This window comes from Lagopus muta, chromosome 1 (assembly GCF_023343835.1).
Source record: "Lagopus muta isolate bLagMut1 chromosome 1, bLagMut1 primary, whole genome shotgun sequence".
Lineage (NCBI taxonomy): Eukaryota > Metazoa > Chordata > Aves > Galliformes > Phasianidae > Lagopus > Lagopus muta.
In genome coordinates, this window is record NC_064433.1 from 115,327,516 (window position 1) to 115,349,148 (window position 21,633).

At 34.8% G+C, this 21,633-nt stretch overlaps 1 protein-coding gene across 5 annotated transcripts in view; it reads right to left on the reverse strand.

Annotated features, from left to right (window-relative positions):
• IL1RAPL1 (interleukin 1 receptor accessory protein like 1) overlaps positions 1 to 21,633 on the reverse strand; it is a 694,430-nt gene that overhangs the window by 322,888 nt on the left and 349,909 nt on the right. For all 5 annotated transcript variants that reach the window (XM_048929664.1, XM_048929665.1, XM_048929655.1 and 2 more), the window contains one exon: positions 19,542 to 19,821. In XM_048929664.1, coding sequence (XP_048785621.1) covers positions 19,542 to 19,821 — 280 coding nt within the window. The remainder of the gene's footprint in view (positions 1 to 19,541; positions 19,822 to 21,633) is intronic.

A 21,633-nucleotide genomic window follows, 5' to 3' on the forward strand; every position in this document is an offset into this window, starting at 1 on the left:
TGTGAGAGTGACAGAGCACTGGAACAGGCTTTCTGGAGAGGCAGTGGAGTCTCCTTCTATGGAGAGATTCAGGACCTACCAGGACAATTCCCTGCTCAGCTTCATGTAGGGAACTTCTAGGAGAGGGTTGAACTCAATGATCGCCAGAGGTCCCTTCCAACCTCAATGATTCTGTGACTTATAAAAGAGCTTTTATACTTCTCTTATAGTTCTTTTAGAAAAGAGAAAAGACTACTGTGGTTATTTCATTCCATTAAAGTATTTTTCTCATAGATAATGTTTTTACTGAAAGCAACAACATAGAATATGTCAGTATGCTTCCTTTTGTGCTTAGTTAAATAAAGAAATATTGTTTTGTGCTTAGTTACATAAAGAAATATTAATTTCTAGGAAGTACTATTCATACACTCATCAAATCTCATCTCTTGAAACAGTGGTAGAATCCTTTAATTTGAACTCAAATTTCCACATAGCAACCCAACAGATCAGTATTAATTTTCCCTCTATTTTTAATTATCAATGGTTGACCCCACTGGAAGTTGGTCGACTCAAAAAAAACCAAAAAACAAAAAACAAAGCAAAACAAAAAAAAAGCACCTAAAATATACAGCTTACGTCTTTGCTTCTGTAGTCATTTGACAACACTAACCTAAAGGTGATTTATGGCATTAAAACTTTGCACAAAACCAGACAATGACTGAGTCATTTCCTGTATGACTAAATAATCTCCCAGTCTTTTATACAGCAACTTGACAGACTTAAAATGTACAAATGTTATTTACTTTCTTAGTTCAAGTCTAGTATTAAAAGTGCTGGAACTGTTAATTTAGATTTCAGTCTTACTGTTGTGAGGAAAACATATTTTATGATATGTTCTCTCATTTTAAAGACACTCTCTCTATACAGTAATTCAGCTGGTTCACCATCTTATTTCTCTGGGGTTATTTTGAGCCAAAGACATCATGCGAGAACCTTTAGTGCTCCTTAATTTCCCTAATAAAATTCAAGTGATGTTTTGTGATTACATTGAATGGCTATTTAGAAACTTAATAAATAGTGGATTACAGTGTTGGTGCTAATTCAGAAATACTCTACTTAAAACAACCTGCTGGTTGCCATTAAATTTTTTGAACTGAAAAACAAATAGGAAGATGAGAGATAGATATGGTGAAATAAAATGATTTCTTCTTCTCATATTAAGACTAAAGAGGAAATATAAGGATGAATAAAATTAACGAATCAGACACCAAAATACCACTAAAAAAGTAAATGTGTTTCACTTTCCATTGTTTAGAATAGTTTTACAATTGGAATACTCTTAATTGCAGGTTTGGACACTTATAAGCATGGATAATAAAGACAAAAAAAAGTTTTCCTATATTATCTATCTTACTTTAGAAAGTACTTTAAAAGTTATTATAAATAATTATTTGATTGATATTTTGCACATGAAATTGGCAATAGAAACCAAGTTAAGTTATTTATAAATTGTAAGAAAAAAAAAAAAAAACCCAAGAAACAGAATAACAGAATTGTAGGAGTTGGAAAGGACCTCTGGACATCACCTAGTCCAATTCCCTGCTAACGCAGGCTCTCTACAATAGGTTTCACACAAAAATGACCAAGCGGGTTTTAAATGTCTCTACTGGAGACTACTGTTTCTCTGGGCAACCTGTACCAGTGCTCTGTCACCCACAAAGTAAGAAAGTTCTTCCTCGTGTTCAGATGGAACTTCCTGTGTACTAGTTTGCACCCACTGCCTCTTGTCCTGTTGCTGGGTGCTGCTGGAAAGAGCCCCACCCCATCCTTGTGTCTCCTGATCATTAGGTAAGAACATATAAGATCAGCAAGAATAAAGAATCATTTACAAATTGTTGGTGAAATCTGATTTTAGCTAACTTACAACATTGAACAGATTGTTTTGTTTTAGAAACTGTAACTTGCAGAACTGTTAAAACTCTCAAGTGCTTCTATCACAGAAATAGATCTAATATCTCACAAATGACGGAATATCACTTTGTTTGACTGTATCATAACTGAACACACTGGGGATAAAAACCTTTTCTCCTACCCATTTGCATGTTGGTTAGCATTAGTTCTAGTGGTTACTATGTCATTTTAGAAGTTAGTTTTCTTAAAATCCCCAATATTATCCAAAGTAATCCTGAATTTTAGTGGCTTTCCTCTGAATATGTCTCTTCCTCATGTTTTCTACTTCTGTAACATTTTCCAAAAAAATTCACTGTAAGGTGATGAAAGCCCTTACTGGGAAACACAGCCCAAAGATCAGAGAGACAAGATCAGAGGAGATGCTGCAGTCTTGAGATCAGAGACAGATGATGCAAAAGCAGAATTATTAGCTCATGCTTGTTATTTTAGTAAAACTTCATGGTGCAAAACAAATAATATTTTTAAAATGATGCAACCCTGCTTTATTTTTCAAAAGTGATTATTTGCAGTTTCCAGTGATTTCTAGCTACTGAGAAAGCTAGAATTGTTATAAAAGTGAAGTACTTGCACTTTAAAACCACGTGGATTGATAGGATGTGTTTAATTCATTCTTTCATGTGGAGTTAAGCTTTTATGAGAGAAGGAAAGGAGTAGAAAGAATAGAGCATTTTGGATTAACAAGTGAAGAAAATAATGAGAAACTGCAAGCTAAATTAAAAGGCGGGCATTAGAAGGATGATATTGTTTTAGTTATTTTGTTTAATGAATGATAAATTTGCAAACTAGCTTCATCCCATTAAAAACTCTACACAAAGCAAACATGCAAAGATTCATTTACTCTAGGCAAACTTACTAATTTAAGTGGAGATTCCAGCAAACTATTCTCACACACTTAAATTCTTAGTTCTGGAGTGTCACTTTATTGTACTTTTAAAGTGTCCTAATGTTATTTTTCTATAATATGGACATAATTTTGTTTAAATCTTAGGTTTACGTAATGATGCTTCATTTGATAGAAGAGGGAAGAGAAACAATCTCAAGTTTATTTTACCTAAAAAACGTTTTGACATGGTGATTTACCAGTTTCATAAAAATAAATCAAACTAAACCAAACAAACAACAACAAAAATAAACAAGAAATACAAAACAAACAAGAAAAACACCAAATCATAGTAACCCGACTCACATCAACTGTATGCTTTCTCATCTAAGCAAATGTTTAATACAACGTAGGAAAAAACATGCTATCATTAAAATCTGAGCTGCTAAATATTCTTTTAGGACTGACAGGAATACTTACCCTATGATAACAGAACTTTGCTCTTTATTTATTTATTAAATGCAATTGCAGCATTATAAGCTGGATATGAAACTACATCTGGACTCTAAAAACGTAGTTTCTATTTACCCTGCTCCATCTGCTCTTTCATTACATGGAAGTCGGTTTAATTTTGCTCTTAATGTTAACCTTTATCTCATTTTTTTTTTTTATGTCTTCTGCTCTTGAGATCACAGCTATCATTGATTGAGGTTCCCATTTGGTGTAACACATCAGCTGCTACAGTGTTTAGTTTTAGCAGAGTAGGATCTTTTCGTTGTGAACAGAAACTGCTCAGTGTCAGCAGTTTGTAACTGCAAGAGAAATGAAGTCTAACATTAATGGTTAGTTCTTGGCACATCACGTGTTAATTTCAATGATCCATGCTACATATCTTTTTTTAGAGAACTTTGGAACAGTTAAAAAGTTCAGTTATTCCAGATGAGGGAGGATAAGCTGCTATTTAATTTAATTTTTGCCCTTGTATCTCACTTTACTGATGCTTCAATACTTGGATGTGCCCGGTGCCCTTTTACCATCAAAATTAATTCAATAATTACTGTGTCAGAAGAACCAGTTTAAACTAGCAAATGCAATTGATCACTAATTTTAAAAATGTAGTAAGAAATGGGATGGAAAGCTGACCTCATAATAGAATCATGAAAATAATGTTCAAAAGGATCTCCCCATCTGGAAACTGTTACATAGAACATGGTCTGATTTTTGAGACTTTTTTTGAATTTAACTTTTTCACCTTTTCTAACTTTCTCAATGAGACCAGATAACAGTAGTAAAGAACCACTCATATGGAAAAAAAAATATTTTCCTTACTGTGATAGTCCACAGACAAATGTATGTTCACACAAGCAATGAATATACTGACTGCAACATGTGAGGTTTTTAGCTTGCTAAATCTGGGAACTTTGGTATTTGTTTTGTCTGTTCTTTCAAGATGAAGCAATAATGTTCATGTTGCTTGGGAATGGTGGGGAATAAATTGTTCTGGCACTTGATTAAATACCAGACCAAATCCAAGACATTTAATCAATGCATAACACCTTTTATTCCCTGCACATTCCACTGTCATTAACGTAACTGTTACTATAACAAAAATAAGATATTTATGAACAGCATGCCTTGTAAGCACTCTTATTTTCAAAGCTTTAAACATGATGCCATAGTGACACAATTTATAATCCTTAATGTTCACAATTCAATTTAAAAAGAATCTATCTGAACTCGTGAGACTTCCTTATCAATTCCATATTCTTTTAGTTCCTCACACATCATTTTTTCACAGAGCTTACTCTCATATGCAGTAAAAAACAACTTCAGACAAGTAATTAACCTCATTCTTTCCACTAACGTTATTTGTTTCATTGCAGAAATCCATAGGCTATCTTGGCAGCCTGTCATTAATGTCAGTTAAGCATCTTGTTTAAATAACCTACACAGTTTTGTCTGTTCCTACATAAAGCAGATCACAAATAACAGACAATGCTAGATGTGTATAAATTCAGCATGTGGCAAATATTTGCAAGGATCTGCTTTAAAACTTCCGAGGTTGTTCAAATGATGTATGAACACATAAGCTATGTCTTGAAAATTCCTGAATTTTTCTCTATTTATAACATTTTGTCATCTTATGACCAAAATTCTCACTTTATATGTACACCACATCCTCCTACACTGCACTACATACATGTAGGGAAAAAAAAAAAGGCATGAAAGAACAATGAAGGATAAATGAGAAAGAATTAGTGATAATGGTCGCAATGAATGCTCATTTAACAAAAGAATGCAAGAGAATAACTATTTCAAAGCAGTATGCTGTTAACTTTCTTAATGTCTATCAAAATTCCTTTTTAACTTTCCTGGTAGGATTTGTTTCACAATCATTAGAAGGGTTAGAAGGGACCTCAAGAAACATGAAGCTCCAGCTCCCCTTCCACATTTAATACTAGACCAGGCTGCCCAGGCCCCCATTCAATCTGGCCTTGAACATCTCCAGGAACACGGCATCCACAACCTCTCTGGGTAATATGGCATATTTTGCGAGGAACCAAACCTATTGTTCTATTATCCAGAATTTTGTGTGTTTTTTTCTTTAATTTTTATTTATTCAAAAGAATAAATAAATAACAATTCACCCAAACAGTAGGGGAGACTTCAAAGACAGCAGTGATAAATGTGCAACTTGCTCCTATCCTATAAGTAGTTTGTTTTCTACTGCAGAAATTGTTCAGCATTCTACTGGACAACATTCTCACTTCTTCTCTCACATATTTAGTGTAACAGCAGAAACAAAGCAGAAGCTCATGTTTGAGCATTATTTACAGAGATTCCAAAGACCTTTACAATTGCTGCGCTCCTAGGAAGAATTCTTTATCCTGTGTGACTCATGCTCAGTTCTGGAAGCGTTAATTAATTTATGATGGGATTAAATATTCACATTGTTGAATTGACTCTGCATCATGAGGCTTAAAATCACTATATACCACTATCTAATTCATAATTTGCCCAATGTCTCACTTGTATAAATCTTCCAGGAATAACTATTTTCTCTAGAAAATGGAAATCTGTGACTGACAGGGAAATGTTTAAGTGATAGCTTGCAGATACACAGTAGGGCTACATCTGACAGCTGTCTGTCTAGAAGGCTTCGAAGCCTCAGTCATCATGCTTTCCTGGATGAAAGCTGCTTATTAATTACCTCTGTCAAAGATTAGATAAATACTTCAAGACTACTCTTCCCCCATCCCACCTTCAAAAACTATAATTACTGAGATATATTGATATCATTTATAATTATCAAATATCTATGTATTTACAGTCTTGACTACACATATAAACTTCCGGAAAACTGAAATTTCAGCTTAGTTGAAAGAATCCTTATCTGCCAGTTTTTCAAGTGTATAATAATGGCGGCGATAGCAGTGTCTGTACTACAGAGGATTGCAGAAAAAATTAGGATTACAGAAAGATAAAATAGTTTTTATATTACACTACTTTGAACTACTATTCTTCACTCCAGACAGCATCATATAAATGATCAGACTTCATTTGTAACATTATATTACTAGATATTTTTGTTTTATATTCATTATTGAAAATAAAATGATCCTGAAGGCATGATTAAGAATGAATTGTAGTATTTTTTTTAATTCTAAAAATATATTAAAAAAATAATTCTAAAAATATAAAATTTTTTAATTCTAAAACTTCCTAAAGCATATTCAAAAGCATTACAGTTATACAAAGCAGTGATCTCTGAATTGTTTAAGTCACTTAACTCACTGCTTAAATAATCTTCTATATATTGTATGAATTTGCTCTAGAATGCACATGTTCTTAACATGTGTATCCTCCTCTGCCTCCTTTTGTAAATTACTGGTGGAAGAGATTCCTCAATTGTCCAGCTGAAGATATTTATTACTAGCAATAAGCTATCCTGTCACATTTCACAAAACCAGACTTGTGCATACTGCTGTTTTCAGAGTCACAACAGATCAAAAGGGGGAGGCACCACTTCAGTGGTCCCCAATTAGAAAATGCGTATATTTCAGCCTATAAAATCTACCACAAAGATACAGAGGGAAGCATAAGAATTCTCAGTAAAGATGGTTAACATTAATTGATATATATATATTTTTTAATCTTTGCAATTTTGGCTCATTTTGACAAAAAAAGTGAAGATTACTTTTTTCTATCCACCACTTATCTAAATGCAGTAATTCATACAAAGTTTATGATCTAACCAGAATCACAAATACTGTAAATATGGAAAGACCTCTTTGTCACATGCGGCATGTCAAGTCTCCTGAATGTTTCTTAAATGAAGTGGTAACTTGCTAATTAATGAAGACTGAATGACTTAAAAAAATAAATCCTTCAGGACTTCAAATGAGAATAGGAAAATATAAAAAATCCAGACAGTGTAGTGCAGGATGAGTAAACCACCTACATTTAAACACAATATTGCAACGTCACTGGTGGCAAGGGACTAAAAAGCAAGTAGGCTGTTTTATATTACAGTTTGAATGAGACTAGGAGGAAGTGATAGCATTTCCTTAGTTTCCTCAGCTAGGGTTTTCATGCCATAATTGCTGTTCTGCTTTATGCAAGAAAGCTAAGCCTTTGGTCTTCTACAGAGCATTATCCACTTTGTTCACTTCCCATTCCACTGTCTTAGAAGAAAGATGCACATGCTGGACAGCTACTATAATACCCCACATATGACACTTGTCTTACCTATATCACATTATGTCAAGTAGGAGACACAGCAGGGACCCCCTTGTCCAGAACATCTTGACTTATCAAGCAGTGCTGCAATGGTAGGACCAGCATCTAAAAAAAAGCTGACCTTAAGGCAAAGATATGTATATGCAATCACAATGATTTTGAGAGTCTGAAGAATGCCCCAGAAATATCTGGATTATTAAATTATTATTTTGTACACGCAGTCGTATCTTTCATTTGGCAATGAAAGTATATCGCTCTCACAATTAATCTGATTGGCATTATTATTCTGAATATAAGCATCTTAGAAGAAGGAGGAAAAAATCAAACAAACAAAAATTCAGAACTCCTCTATTTTAGCTGATTTTGTTTCATTTGGCCTTTGCCAGCTTCCCTCATGCAGTGAACAACCATAAGATTTAAAGATGTGTGGGAGGAATTTTCTCATATTAGAACTACCACTCTAGACAAACTGTACATTATTACATACACTGATGGCTTATTGCTCTAATTAACAACTAGGTATTTTCTCTCTGGTGAACAATATGAGAGGGTAAGAGTCCGTATTTTTCATTCACTTCCTGCTGAAGACTCCCTGTGACCAAAAAGCCTGCTACTGGGATCTGTGCAGGTTTAGAATGAACCCCTAAAGTTAAAAAGACATTCTCTCAAAAATAAACAAAAATTTGCTTTGTTAAGGAAAATTGTTAATGGTGAAAAAACTGAATAAGTTTTCAAAAGCAAAGGACAGTGTTTCAGGCTAGACAACTGTTCTGGTGTAACACTCCTTGAATAATGAGCAGACTTGAGATGAGAAATTTCTTGGGCCCAGAAACAAACACACACTCTATTTTGGCTTCAGCACCTGAGAGTCAAACATAAAAATCAGCAACTGCAATGAGCACAAGTGGACTATTTACTGACATAATCTTGTACATCTTATTCTTATCTGAGGCATTTTTTCCACTTTAAAGTGGCAAATGAATCAAACTAACATTGTTGTGAGCCAAAAAGGGACAGAATGCAAGGGTATTATAAAGGAAATATTACTGCAGAGGGTGAAGCAGCCAGCATTCTGCCAAGGGGAAATGTGATGCATCCTCAGTGTCACCATCATCTCCAACTGCCTGCCTGAGGGCACTGCCTCCACTGAGTCTTACAAGGTGGCTTAAGAAAGCAATACAACCCAGAAATCAGGAAGCTGAACATATAACTATTACACTTCGTTACTGTTTCAGAAATGATTTTAAAAGGATGATGATTCAATATTATTTCATGTAAACCTGAACCTGTACAATTTGTTAATGACTTTTCTACCTTGCATGCCATACAGCCTGGGGTAAAATATGGAAATATAAAATTCAGAGGACAGTAGAATCACAGATGACATATTAATTGTAACAGTATATATATGCCCCATTAAAATTAAAACCATATAATTCTAACAAGCATCAAATTTGTAGATTTAAGGTACAGGGGAAAAAAAATATAATGCAAAGAAAAAAACAGAATTATTAAAGTTTCCTTAATCCTGTCACCTTGCGTGCTTGTATTACAATGTTATCCTTATATACCATGAGCACATTTCTTCCTTTCCAATGTTTCCTCCAATAAGCATGCTCCTCTTCTTAAATGGTACAGTGGAGATACGATTGGTACAATCAATGTACAACTCCAGGAATATGCTCCGATCTCGTTTTACTTCCTATCTTACCACTCACCATGCAGGTCCTGATTCCACTTACTCATATCCTGAATTGAATGCAAAGGATTTAATTTGCTTATAAGCTTGAATATTGTTTTATTAGTGCCCTACCAAAGGTTTTAATTAACCTTTCACCTTTCAAACCACAATATTTGACTGCAATCGCCCAGGGAAATTATTTTTCTTTTTTCTTTTTTTTTTTTTCTATCCTTCTGCTCAAAACTTTAGACAAGCAATGAAGAACTGTTTGTTTTACTGAAGAGGTAACAGAAAAATTCTGTTTTCAGATTAACTGTTCTCAAATGTATCTTAATTAACTAAGTTGAACTGTCCTTTAAAAAGATATGCAGATGAAATAACCAGCTGAAAGTTTTATCTTACTCCACACGGAACTTACTTAAATTCAAGAACTGAGTTCAGTCGTTTGAATGTATTACGCAGTACCCTTCACTACAATCAAGTTAAGACTTTAACAAATACATTTCCAAAAACACTCAAATTATACTTCAAATGAAAACACTTAAGTGTAGAAGAGAATCACAGAATCATAAAATATCCTGAGTTGAAAGGGACTCGTAAGGATCATCAAGTCAAACTCCTGGCTCTACATAGCACTGCCCTAAATTAAACCCAATGTCTGAGAGCGCTGTCCAGACGCTCCTTGAACTCCGGTACTTGGGGCCGTGCCCACAGCCCTGTGCATCCCGTTCCATGCCCACCACCTTCTGGTGCAGACCCTTTCCCTAACACCCAGCTGCCCTCCCCTGACACAGCTCTATGCCGTTCCCTCGGACGCTGTTGCTGTCACGCAGAGCAGAGCTCAGTGCTGCCCCTCACTCTTCCCTGCTCTATGCTGAACAAACCAGGGTACTTCACTTGCTTTTCACACACCTTGCCTTCACAGCCTTCCCCATCTTTGTAGCCCTCTTTTGGACACTCCGATTGTTTTATGTCCTTTTTATACTGTGGTGTCCTAACCTGCACACATTATACAAGGTGAGGCAACACCAGTGTAAAGAAGGACAATCACTTCCCTTGACTATCTAGCAATGCTGTGTTTGATCCAGGATATGGTTGGCCTTCCTGGCTGCTTGGACTGTTGATTCATGTTCAACTTGCTGTCAATCAAGACTCCCATAACCCATTCAGCAGGGCTGCTCTCCAGAGTCTCATTCCCCAGTCCATACATATAGCCAGGGTAGCCCCTTGTCAGCTGCAGAAACTGGCACTTCTTAAACTTCAGGCAGCAGTTGCCCAGCTCTCTAATTTGTCTAGATGTCTCTGCAAGGCCTCTTCACCCTTGATGGAGTCAGTAGTTCTCCCCAATTTTGTATCATCTGCAAACTTGCTCAAAATACCTTCTAGACTTACATCTACCTGTTTATGAAGACATTAAAGAGAACTGGCCCTAAAATATAGCCCTGGGAAACCCCACCAGTGACTGGCCACCAGCCTGACATAATCTCATTTACTATAACCCTTTGGTCCTCATCCATCAGCCAATTGCACATCCACTGCATTGTGTTTTTGTCTAGCCATATCCTGGACATTTTCTCCAGAAGGATACTGTGAGAAAAAGAATTAAAAGCTTTACTGAAATCCAAAAGGATAGCATCAGTTGGCTTCCCTTAGTGAACTAGATGTGTGACTTTGTCATAAAAGGAAATAAAGTTAGGTAAACAGGAAGAATATTTTCCTAGTGCTGAACAGTTGTGCAGTTTATTACAAAAGATAATAACTGCAAATTCAGGACTTGTTGGAATTATCAACATTCCCATTCCCAGAGACCATAAATAAGAATCTCAATCAAAAGTCAGAAACTTTGAGAGTGAAGAGCTCTCTACGGAAAGGTATTTTCTGCACTTTGGTGATAGTTTTCGTTTACTGGAAAAATAATTGTTCCTAAATATATATATTTTTTAATTTATTTATTGTTGCAGCAATAGTTTAAATGAATAATCTCAAAATGCGATATTCAAGATCATCTGCGAGTAGTGGCACTGAAAAATCTAATGCCAGTCATTACTAGAATATTGTCTATTGAGTGCTGCTGTAGTAATTTGAGCACATATGATTATTTAGAAGTTTCATTTTGAAACTTTTATGAGTGTTATGCAGCAACGTACGGCAGTACACTTCATGCTATGCATCCTTCATTTGCATTCCAGTAGGAAGACCTTGTGCTTACTGGGACTTACAATGTTCTCTGATCATGTGCTGAATGGCTACAAAGCCTTGGGATCTAAGCACCTTATTATTCTTTCCCTTACCACTGAATGAAAAGGGTAACTGAAAGCACATTTCCATTAACAGATAAGGTTTTGTATTTGATTTTTCATTTATACTCACTGTGAAATAAATTATTAAGTAAATATAGTTTATAAAAACATGTCTTTTTCTAAGAAATGACAAACAGAACAATACAGGCAAACTGGAGTTAAAAGCAAAGATGTCAGCAAAGCTACTATGCAAGACGAATAATGATTATCCCTTTGAAAGCATTTAAGCAAATCTTTGGCATCAAAGTACTGTATTAACAATTCCCAAGCTTTAAACAACACTGAAAGTATAATGAATATGTGATGGCTACTCTGAAAGCAATGACTCACTATTTTATTATGTTGACCCATGACATCACAGTTGGTTGGTGGTGTGGCAGTAGGGGTTGAACCTTCCCACCAATATCCCATTACATGCTATTAGCATGTGACAGATGGCAGCAGAGAGGCAGTCTGACACAATGGATCTGATGTGGAAGTGCAGGTGAAGTGTATCACTGAATTCCTCCATACAGAAAAAAAAGTATCTGTACATATTGATGTACATCAATGCTTGCTGAATGCTTGAGGAGACCAAACAGTGGATGTGAGCACAATGAGCGGTGGGTGGATTGTTTCAGCAGCGGTGACAGCAACAGTGACATGCAGGACAAGCCAAGGTCGTTGCACAGTTTTCACACCATGAAATGAGAACTATTTTGATCAGTTCATCTGCAAAAATCAGCTAATGGTGTTAACTATGTTGAAAAATAGTGTTTTGTTGCTGAGAATTTGCTCTATCAATGATATTGTGCTCTTTGTATCTGCTGTAGTGTCCATGAAAAAAAAAAAATTGGAGGCATTACATTTGTTCCAACAATTCCAGAAACTGTTCATTCCTGTTGCACCAAGAAAATAACAGTAACTGAATTCTACTTTCTGAATAGGTGAACAGAGCCTTACAAGACCACAGAATAACAAATGTATTAAGAATTTGAAAGGGGGTCAATGGAAGCTTTTATGTGCAACTGAAAAGCTGTAGTTTCCTGAATTTTCCCTTCTGATGTTCAAAACATTTATTTCTGAACAGACAAAAAAAAAATCTTTCTTTCTAAATATCTATAAAATGCTATCTATAGCATCACTTATCACTCCTGCACCATCCCTCGTTTTTTTGCCTCAAGTCCTGATTAAGGCCTAGGTATAGAACAGAAATAATTTGTATTTTTCATAACAGCATGACTTGCAACATGTCTCCCTGCAGTGCTTCACATGCCTTTATCAAAGCATGGTCCCATCAATGATTCTGAATTTTTTTTAGGAAGTAAGACACAGCAAATTTAAGAGATACACTGTTGTCTTGTTGAATAGATATATTATTTGTTGAATAGATATATTATTTGTTGAAGTCTAGCTTACTTGGGATTGAATATATAATCTTAAACCCCATTATAATCATAATAGAAACCCCAAGGTGCCTGTCCTTGGTGTGAGTCTACGTGCTACAAAGTCCAAAACTTCTCAAAAATAATAGGAGAGTTAGTGTGAATACTGAAGCAAAAGTGTACCTGGGCCCAAACACTTAGCTGAGCTGCTCACAATTATGTCCACTAAATATAAAATCCAGATAAGACACACACACATTTCAGGAAAGGAAAACAAAGAAAACAAATAAACAAACAAACAAAACCACAAACTTGACCCCTCCCCCATAAAAGCATGTTACAAAAATACAATTGAAAATGCATTAGTTCTTATTCTCATTCAAGGAATGTCTGTCACTTTACTAGCCCTGGTTAAAAGTGACACACTTTTAATATGTACACTTTGGCTTTAGAAGCCATCCAACTTAACCACATATACTCAGCATCACAGAAATAACTTTGTCTGGGTAGTTTATTATTCCCTGTTGCTGAATCTCAACAGTTCACCTTATTTTTGAGACAGAAAGATTTGTTAAGCAAAGAAAACATACACAATTGTCTAATATTTGTTCTTTTCACTATCTATTGTAAATAAATGAAAATTGAATATAAAAAATGTTTTCTGCTTGTCATACAGTAGCCTAACATATCAAGGAAGAAAAACCCCGCAATTGTTATAATTTTCCTTTTGAGACTACTTTTCAAAAACTTCATTCATTTACTTCTATATAAATCCTCTAATTAAATTTCATTATGCAAGTCCATTAAATGCTTCCCTTTGGGAGCATTTTAATGCTCTGGCAGCAGGTATATATATAAAACTGAATCCAAATAAAGCAGCTAGACAAAAAACAATCTTATATCTTTATATGCTGCAAAGCATTTTAAATAGCTTATGTCAAGATTAGCATACAAGGATGAAAAAATAATTGCCAAAATAATGCAAAGGTCATGTTACAAAGATTTCTTGCAGACTGACAAATGTAATTCCCAGTTTTTATTATCAGGATATCATTGAAAAAGTTGAAAGTATGCCCTACAGATAACAAAGTTTAGCCCCAAAGCAAGTGGATAAAATCCACAGTGTAGCCTCAGAAAGGCCAAACTGGCTCACATGACTTGGCTACATTCACACAAGAAGTCTGCCCCAGACAGCAGTTAAACCCTTTTGTCAAGCTCATCTTCATTACAAATAACCAGACTATCCCTTCAGTCCTTTAATTCTCTTCCTTACACACTGTGTGCGTATCAGTATGCTGGCATGTTTATCAATAATGCATACGTATTTATGGACATATTTACATGTGAACAGTAAACTTGCAATAAATGAAAATAGGAGCCCTCCTCACCGTTCAGTAATGATTAGCTTTCTAAGTGAAGTCTATATTTAGTACTCAAAGGTTATATCATAATCTTTCCTGCATTAAAAGGTTGAACTAAAACCATGGAGCAAATCTTGATGATGATCATCACCTTTTCACCCTTTGCAATTAAATACCTCCAGACCTGTTGGGTCAGTCACACCATCTATGAAGCTAGCAAAGCCAGGATTAGAAGCCAGTGCTAATTTGACAGATGGCAGCACTAAATAAGCAACCAAGATGCAATTAGCATTAGTTTTTCTCTATAGAGAGATTTTCTGCATAACATTATTTTCAGTGTTACAAATAGTTTGACTTGCCAAATGGGCTTGTAAACATTATGCCTGGAAGATATAAAATATATATCTATATCTGTAACTCTACCAATTTAAGACTACATTCGCCATTAGAATTGGCCAAAAAATTCATTATGAAATAAAAGTCACCACAATATGCATCTTTTTTTAGGTTATGTTTACATGTAAAAACTCACTTTATCATAACAGAACAAGAAAGCGATACATTTTTTGATACAAAGTATTTAGTGCTATTTTATTACTTTTATCAAGCCTAAAGCATCTTTGCGTCTGGCTTGCCTGAAAGCAAGAGAAAGAAATCTAAAAACAATGTTTGGAAACAAAATAGTTTTGAAAGTATCCATAAGCTGTTTCAGTTATTTCCTTTGCCTTCTATTTTCTCAAGTGCCTGAAAGTACATGATTTACTACTGAATGAAGTATTTCATGTAAGGAACTAACTGTATTTTTTCCCTTCACCACTGGTGAAATCATGGCTGTTAACTTTAAATTCTTCTGTTATATATTTTTTTCTAGAACTGATATTTTGTTTATAGTCACTCTCATGTACCTGAACAGGACTTGTTCATTTATATGTGTTCTCTAATTATCTCAGCAATTATATTTGTAAACACCTAAAAACAAAGGCCTTTTACAAAGACTAGACTACAGAAAAGTAAATAAAATTATCCAACCAACTCCAACCACCATTATTAAGGACAGACAGAGGACAAAGGAGAATTATACCATTTAAGGACACAGTGCATAAGGTACAATACATTATGTTTAGAAGGAGAATTTCTAGTTATAAAATAAACCTTACTATAAAACATGATTTTATAAGGAACAATCTCACTAGTTACTAAGAGCATCTTCAACTCAAAAAGATACCTGAATTCCTACATACACTACAATGAGGTGGTAAAGATGATTTCTAAGCATTATCTAACTGACATACCAATGCAAAACCCTATCTGAATGAATTTAAAAAACCTATTTCATGTTTTTGAAGTAGAGATCACTGTAGTACTTTAATATAAATCTGATTCTCGCCTTATTCTCAGGCTCCACTCACATCAGCTGTTATTATATTGGGACATTATTGGACATACTGTTATAAAAGTTTCGAGACAGGGAAGAAAAAGATGAAAATTGTAAGATAATATCAGTTTAACAGAATGACAGTATTTCAACTTTTTTTGCAGCACTGAAGGAGGTACAGTTTGACAGAAACTAGTATGCACTGACTCCTATGCCAGGTGTACATGTGTATTTATATAAACAATTTCTGCATGCTTAAGTTCAATATATACTTTTTCTCTTTGTATGGCTCATCTAGTTTTGCTACAGCCCCTATACACAACAAGCAACTGTGTGATGTAATAACCACTGAAAGGTTTAATGCAATGGTGCCTGAAACAAAGAACATTATTGTCTTTCTTTGAAGCACTATGTAAGCTCATACATTTTCTACCAGTTACATTAGACCTTGTATTGACAAGCTGCAAGCTGAAAGTTATTTCTGCCCTCACTTCTCCAGCTATGGGTGTGCACCAATTCCTTGGTAATAAGAACTCAGTCTTGATGTTCTGAATTTTCAGCTTCTGAATCAGCTTTTCATCAGAAGAAAAGTGGAGATAATAAATTAAAGATAAGAGTACTGCAAACAGTTGTAAATAAGGATTAAAGTTGCTTCTTTGCTTCTGAAGTAAAAAGAGCTACTGCTATCTTTAGTCTAATTTTTCTAAAACTATCAACTCCTCTAGGCAATAAAATCTCATGTTTCAACTGCAATCTACTCATTGTAGAAACTAGTTTGGTCCACCGACTAGCCTTTAATATGTACATTTACTTGCATACAGCTAGCTTCTTTTTTTTTTCTAATACTTCCTTTGCAATTTCTTCTCCTTACTGTTGGCGCAGGTAGCAGAGGCACAGAGCTGCGAAAGGTGTTGCTGAGGGGAAAAAAAAAAAAAGAAAATAAAAGAAAAAAAAAAAGCAAGTACTGGAGTGTTTCACCCCTTTAAGCAGATCTGAAATGGAAACCAGGAATTATAGTGTGGCTTAGGTTGGAAGCAAAAGTAAAGCCCACCCAGCCCCAACCCCTGCCATGGGCAGGTTTGCCCTCACCAGCTCAGGCTGCCCAGGCCCCCATCCAACTTGGTCTCGAGTGCCTCCAAGGATGGGGCACCACAGCTTCTTTGGGCAGCTGTGACAGGGCCTTGTGGCCCTTTGAGTAAGAATCTCTGCCTATAATCTAACCTAAATCCCCCTCTTTTAGTTTTAAACCATTCCTCCTTGTCTCACCATTATTTTAACCCACACGCTCTCCAACCGTGGGTTTCTCAGGTTCATGACTGCTTCTCAGAGGCAGCAATTTGCACTCTATTCACCTCTTAAGATAGAAGGCAGCTCCTCAGCCCCTCCTGTCCTGGCTATCCCTTAAAAAGAGCTTGCAACTTGTACTATTGTTTCTGTGATAACAATTAGGTCATAGTTTTCTAATTCCACCACAGTTTCTATCTCCTCCTATTTATTTCCTATTATGTGTGGATTGGTGTAGAGGCAATTTAGCTGGACTATTGACCCTGTTACCTTGGAGGAAGAACCATTTTTTCAAAGCTCAGTTCTCCTTTTCCCTGTTTGCTTTTTACTGTCTGTTACTACAGACAGTCTCTTGTTCCTGATCTATTCAAATTGTTGCAAGAATCACACTGAACATTGTTTTTTTACTTGGACTTTTAATTGAGCTTCTCAACTAAGTCTTCAAAATGAAATAGTTCATAATATTGTTTTGAAGGTATGTAAAGCTCTCTTCATTAAAATACGAGAAAAAAACCTTCTAATGTGCAAAAAACAAACAAACAAAAAACAACTAAATCTCATCTCTGCCATCTTCATCACAATCCCTGACAGCAATTACAGTTCTTGCTCTCTAATCCTTCTTTTTTTTTTTTTTTCAGATAGTATATAGTGTAAGAATCTGAAGAAACAAATGAAGAAAAAGAAACTACTACATTGCTGAGGAATTTATTTTACTTATTTCTGATAAAAATACTGAATATATGTTTATCTCAGGAACATAAATTATTCTGTTTTAAATTTGATTGTAAGTGGGCATCCAAAACTATTTCAAAGTAATCTTTCACAGTAAGCATGAAACAATCTGAGATGAAGATTCTGTTTTCTACCAGTAACCACACTGATCATACAACTGAAAGGTTCTATGAAACAAATTTATATCTGAAACATTAATATAAAATAACAGGCAGAGACTTCTGTGTACTCTCCAATTGATACCTGCTTATTCCAGTGGATCTCCTCAAACTGATAAGACTTTTTATCTTATCATAAGAGTATTCAGGATCACAAACTAATCATTATTATTTTTATAATCTCTCCTCTCTCAACACATAAGAGCACTGACAGTTGGAAATTAAGCACATGCTACAAAAGCAGGATGCAGCTTAAAGTAGATTAGAAAAAGTTCTTATTAGTTTAAAAAAATATGCTTAGATAAAACATTAACACAGGTTGAAATGATGAACAAATTTTAAAGAATGACTGATTATCAAAATGAAGCATTTATCTAATACTTTTACAAAGTTCAATATCAGATGTTTGAAGTTTTCTTTGTCTAAAGAGTGAGAGCTCTTTATAACTGACAAAAGTGTTGCCATCTTCATGGCTACTGTTATGCACTTCAAAACATTAACCTAAGCATAAATATTCCCCCTAAGTAGCGTAATGTGTAATATTTTCTTAAAGAAAAAGCCATCCTGATCAGAAGAAGAAACATACTGAAAACATTATTGAAAAAATGATGCAATACCAAGCCTCTCAAAAATTATGCAAAGAGCTCAGAAACAAATGTTAAAAACCACATCCAGTGAAAAAATCTTTCACCATGCACAATTCAGACAGCATTGCCTTCCTGAACCCCCACAAAAGGAAGAGTAGTATACAGTAAATATCACGGGACTCTTCCGGTGCTTTCTCATTTTCCTTGTAACATAGTTTCATTATGCATTTCTTGTCTAGTCCTTCAGCTGCCTTATTCTTTCTTTTTTCTATGGTGTGTGAGTAGCAACACTGCCTTATAGATAGGCTGAAAGAGTGGAACGCTGCTTCATCTGTTCACTTAAGTACAACCAAACATTTCAAACCCTCAAACAACAATTAGTAGCAACTCTTCTCTGTACCTGTGATTCTACTTTGTGTAATTTCAAATCAAGTTAAAACTTGTATAAATCTGCTAGAAAATAAATTGCCTAGATAATCTTTCTGAATTGAAGGGCTGGAAAAAATACCTCAGTGCAAAGGTACAAAGGTAGAGAAAGAAGCTCTACATCTGTTTTAGAAAGCAGGAATTAGAATCTAGACTAAGGTATGGTGATAAGGCTTGATGCCTTGAACCTTAAATACCTTTGGAAGACATCTGGTATCAAGCCTCCATTATCAGGTTAAATCAGCTGTGATTAGGATATGAACATCCATAAAAATTTTTGAAACTTCTCCATAATTATACTCTATTTGAATTCATGCAAAGTCAAACTTTACATCAAATAGCACTTTTTTACAGGAGAAAAAAAAAAAAAAAAAGAATTAAAAGAAACCAAAGAACAAAACTCATATAAAAAGAAATCCAAATATGAAAATGGAACTTTTAACTCCAGAAAAAACATTTTAGGAATTAAACTAGAATCAGAAGCAGCAACACAAGACTTATACATCCAGTTTTACCCACCTTATGAATGTTGGATATTGCAATAAATAAATTCATACAACTCCCTCCCCCCCTCCAAATATCCCAAACATTCAACTGTAATTTCTAATTAACATAAAAAACTTCAGGGAAGGAACAGCAAGAGAAGAAGAAAAAGGAAAAAAAAATCAAAAAAACATTTTTCTTTGCATAAAAGTCTTACTATTAAGAGCCATGACTGATATACATATATATTATTTAAATGTAATATATTAAAATATAATACCTTATAACACATGCATAGAGTCCGCTGTCTTGTACCACTGTTGGTCGGAACCAAATAGAATCTTCTTCTTTGCTCATTCTAGTTCCATCAAAAGCTATAGGTTCCTCAAAATCTCCTGGCCCAGAGCTTTTGTACCACATCAAGCTGAGTCCAGCACTTTGGGCTAGGGAGTAATTAGCTCTAATGTATCCATAAAAGAGCGCACATTTTATACGAACAGGTTCTCCCACTAGAACTTGATATTTCTTGTAATCCACAGACCAGTCAGTGCATCCATCAGCTGAAAGAGAAGAGAAAATGAAAAGAGATTACCAAAGGCTTCAGAGACTTCTCCTTATATATTGTTTCATTCTGGGAGAGAACTGCCTTTAAAAAGGTCCATTGAGTAAATAGTTGTAGTCTTTTGATCGCTGAAAAATTAACCTCATTTTCACACCATTAATTTAATGTACTTTTCTAGGAAGAACAAAGAAATGCACTTGTGTTAAATGCTGGTAATTTCTGAGATAACTGAGCATTTATTTATTTATGTATTTATTTACATTAAATTTTGTGCAACACAAGCATGAACAGTTGAGAAAAATAAGTAGAGAGGACAAACTATGGTGATCAGATGCAGGGTTTGGCCAGACAAACACAGTGACTGACATCAATTTACACAGAAAACAAACTTTTTACACCTTTTCTTCTTCTCTTGTCCTTCCTTTCCCCTGCAAAACCTCCATGGGTCTGCAGAACTCTACACTTTCTACACCCTCATAATCTGGTGCCCTTGGCTCACAATCCTATTGACTACAAGGAAAGAATGGAAAGAAAATTAGAGTGGCATGTTCTGAGGAAAGAGATTACTGTGAACGCTCAAATAGATGACAGCATGCATGTGCTGTAATGGGCACTTCCTACATATAATCTACATGGGACGCATAAAGCATTTTCTTCAGTCTAGAAAAGCTTGGATGTATGGTAAAACAAATTAAAATCTTGACTCCCAACTCATTTAAGAATGTAATTTTCAAAGACCCAAAGACAACTATGTTCAAAATACAGTTTACTTTCAGAGAAATCTTTGGAATATTCTGTTGACATTCGTACCTTAAAAATATTATATATTTGCAGTTGGATATTAAACACTTGTGCTATTAGTCTCACAAGTAGGAAAAGACAAAACCAAAGGCTTAATATTTATCCAGATATGTTAATATTAAGTAAATTGAGGGATCTCTGTTAGGCTTTCTGTTCCAACAGTGGTCCATTTCAGTTTTGACTGGATTATCTTTCTTTTGTGGTATTTTCCAAAGTACTTAGGGTTTCCTTTTCAAATTATGGCTGCTACAAGTACATAACTAACAAAAAGGTGGCAAAAGAAGAACTGTGGCAAAAATTAACTCCAAGACATATCAGATGTTTTTATTTCAATTGTCACATCAAGCAATCAAACATCCTTTTTTTTAAATAATTATTACTTTATCTTATAAATTGGAAAATACTTGAATAACTCAACAGCTTTGAAATTTCAGAACAGCATTCAAATAAATATTTTTAGTCCTGATCTCTATTTTAATACGCTGCCATTTAATGCTATACATAATTGTGCAACACAGGGACCAGGCTGAATATAATTCACTCAGTTATTTCCTTGAGTGATTTCAAGGTATGAAGTAAACCACACTACATCACTGTCCTAAAAATGAGTTTGTTCTGCTAGATAAACAAGCTCGTTGCAGGCTGTAATTTTTGACAGGACCTACCTCACAAAATAATTTAACATTACAGAAAGAGATTTCCCTTTCATTTTTTTTCAGGATCACATGCAAAATTTTCAAGAGGAAGTTCTTAAAAAGGAGGAAATAGAACTATACTGACTTCTGTGTCCAATGCCAAAACTTGGCTTCATTCAAATTTTTTTATTCAATTTATAGGTTTCAGAGCCCACGTAGATCCTTAGGTTACCAATACATTGATGGAAATCTGAATTCCCGAAATATAAACAGTTTAAGTCTGACATTAGTTGAAAACAGTTACCCTAAAGCATCTATAATATCAATACAGTAACAGTAAATTCTTCAAAATCTCTTGCATTTAATACAAAATA